This window comes from Triticum urartu, chromosome 3 (genome assembly GCF_003073215.2).
Source record: "Triticum urartu cultivar G1812 chromosome 3, Tu2.1, whole genome shotgun sequence".
NCBI lineage: Eukaryota > Viridiplantae > Streptophyta > Magnoliopsida > Poales > Poaceae > Triticum > Triticum urartu.
Genome location: NC_053024.1, coordinates 729,607,611 through 729,609,904, shown reverse-complemented (window position 1 = coordinate 729,609,904; position 2,294 = coordinate 729,607,611). Strand labels below are relative to the sequence as shown.

Below are 2,294 nucleotides of genomic sequence, written 5' to 3'. Positions count from 1 at the left end.
CTTCTTGCCAGGACATATACTCTGCATGGGAAGTTGCGTGCTTGCTACGAGCTTAAGACGCATCGGCATCCGCTACACCTTTCGATGTAGTTCTGTTGTTATGACGTATCTCTTGCTTTTGGTATATTGTAGTGAACTTATTGTTGTGCACAACCATTTGTATGCTATGAATGGGGTCTTTATGCCTTTGTGATCAAATAGAATCTATCAAAGGGCGGCTGCTCTGCTCTTTGTTATTTTGGATTCTGACTTGCTTCTGTTATATTAAACATCTATCCTCTATAATGAATGTATAGTTGTGAACCTTCTATCCTCTGTAATGAATGTATAGTTGTGACCCTATTGACATGGGCTATTACTATTCCTTGCTTGGGTCTTTATGATGTCCAATCAAATAGCAATCTATCATAGGCAGCTACTTTGCTCTTTTTTATTTTGGATCTGGCATTATGTCATTATTTAGAATTAGGCATGCTGCACCTATGGGATGGACCAGACAATGCGCCAAGATATGTTGGCAACAGTTACATTATCTATAAAGACGATCTCATGTTTGATTACTCTTGCAAAGATTTGTACTTTGTTTACATCTGGGTAATGTGTCGAGCCAGACACCACCTGTCAGCATCAAAATAAAAATATGGCGCCAGAACCTGGATTACTACTAACTTAGCATTACCTGTTTGAACAAAACATTGGGACCGACACCCTTGCGCCAAGGCGCGGTCCCGATCTAGTCCTACATTAAAGGAGAACATATCCTTGCTATCTATCTATCAGAATCAGTCACTAGCATTTAATAGCTTGCACCCATCTACGTATACTCTATCTGCAGTTTGATACAAGAACTAGATGTGCCTACATTAAATGACAACATATCCAAGTTATCTTGAGGGTTCAGTTAATTAGCTTGCACACATCTGCGTATACTCTATCTGCAGTTTGATACAAGAACTAGATGTGCCTACATTAAATGACAACATATCCAAGTTATCTTGAGGGTTCAGTTAATTAGCTTGCACACATCTGCGTATACTCTATCTGCAGTTTGATACAAGAACTAGATGTGCCTACATTAAATGACAACATATCCAAGTTATCTTGAGGGTTCGATTAATTAAATGACCAAAGGGCGAACGAGTTTGCAACCAATATATATAGAACCCAAGTGGTGCTGAATTATTGCATAAAACACATACCGATAATACCATTTCACATAAGAAGATGGCCAGTGTTAAGGCAATAGGAGTTTTATGCTTCCTAGTCTTTGTGGCCCTCTCTTCATATCCACACCGTGCACAAGCAGATCACTGCTTCGCGGATAAAAGTAAGGTGATGAGGGAATGCTGGAGGAACATTGGGAAGAATGTTGGCGAGCACCCCCTTCTACACGGGAGCGTCTGTTGCCAGGTGATAAGGGCAGCAACAGACATCCACTGCGTCTGTGATAAATTCACAACTGGTGAACTGGCTAGGATCAGTCTGGCCAAATTTGCCATGGCTACACATGTATGCGGCAATGGGTTGCGTGCACACACTCACTGTGCAGGTTGGTAACCGTCATATTTCTATGCATATACACATGTGCCTGTTTTCTACTTGCCATTATTTCTTATATATTTGCTCATGATTATCCTTATGATGCGAAAATTGAAAATCTTTTGTGCAGGTTACACAGTTCCTGTTATAACGCTACCTGCACCCCCACCTCCAGGCAGTACCTAGAAATTCATTGTAAGGGATGTCTGATAATGTGGAGAAATAAATGAATAAAAAAAAGAATGATGTGTCATTTGCATAAAGAGTTCTTTATTTGGATGCAAATAATAAAAGGAAAATGGTCATGAACTCGTTGTTCTTTCTATTAGCCATGCTTGTAAGATTCAAAGACATGCCAGTCCGCATTCCATCGCAAAAAAAACAGAAAAAAAAACTAATATGTCCGCATTAATCCGATGAGATTAGAAAATAAGAAAATTGACAAATTATGTTTGAGTACATCATAAATGGGAAATGGATTTCATGACCCCCATAATTAAAACCATTCAGCTGCGCATCAAAGACGCCTCCCCACGATAGCCACGTCATCATAGCGTGGAAGACAAAACAGATCGTCGGGACAAAAACAAAACAGAACGCTGGGACAAAAACAAAACAGAGTCCAATCCCGCACGCACCCTCCTCCCGTTCCTCTCTGCCCTGCGCCGGTTCCCATCCTCCTGTAGAAGGAGCACGGCTCTCGTCGATGTGCTGTGGGGGATCGGGTGCATCCCCTCCGCTCGCCTCCTCCTCTC

The 2,294-nt window shown here is 41.4% G+C and overlaps 1 protein-coding gene across 1 annotated transcript; it reads left to right on the top strand.

The window, feature by feature from the left end:
- Nucleotides 1-1,205: 1,205 nt before the first annotated feature.
- Nucleotides 1,206-1,829, top strand: LOC125549483. Its single transcript, XM_048712890.1, has 2 exons — nt 1,206-1,549; nt 1,670-1,829. The coding sequence occupies exons 1-2, from the start codon at nt 1,225-1,227 to the stop codon at nt 1,723-1,725; spliced, it is 381 nt and encodes a 126-aa protein (XP_048568847.1). The 5' UTR covers nt 1,206-1,224; the 3' UTR covers nt 1,726-1,829.
- Nucleotides 1,830-2,294: the final 465 nt, after the last annotated feature.

Coding starts and splice junctions, on each gene's coding strand:
- LOC125549483 (XM_048712890.1), top strand. CDS start 1,225: ATGGCCAGTGTTAAGGCAATAGGAGTTTTATGCTTCCTAGTCTTTGTG. Junction 1,550..1,669: donor TGCACACACTCACTGTGCAG/GTTGGTAACCGT, acceptor TCTTTTGTGCAG/GTTACACAGTTCCTGTTATA.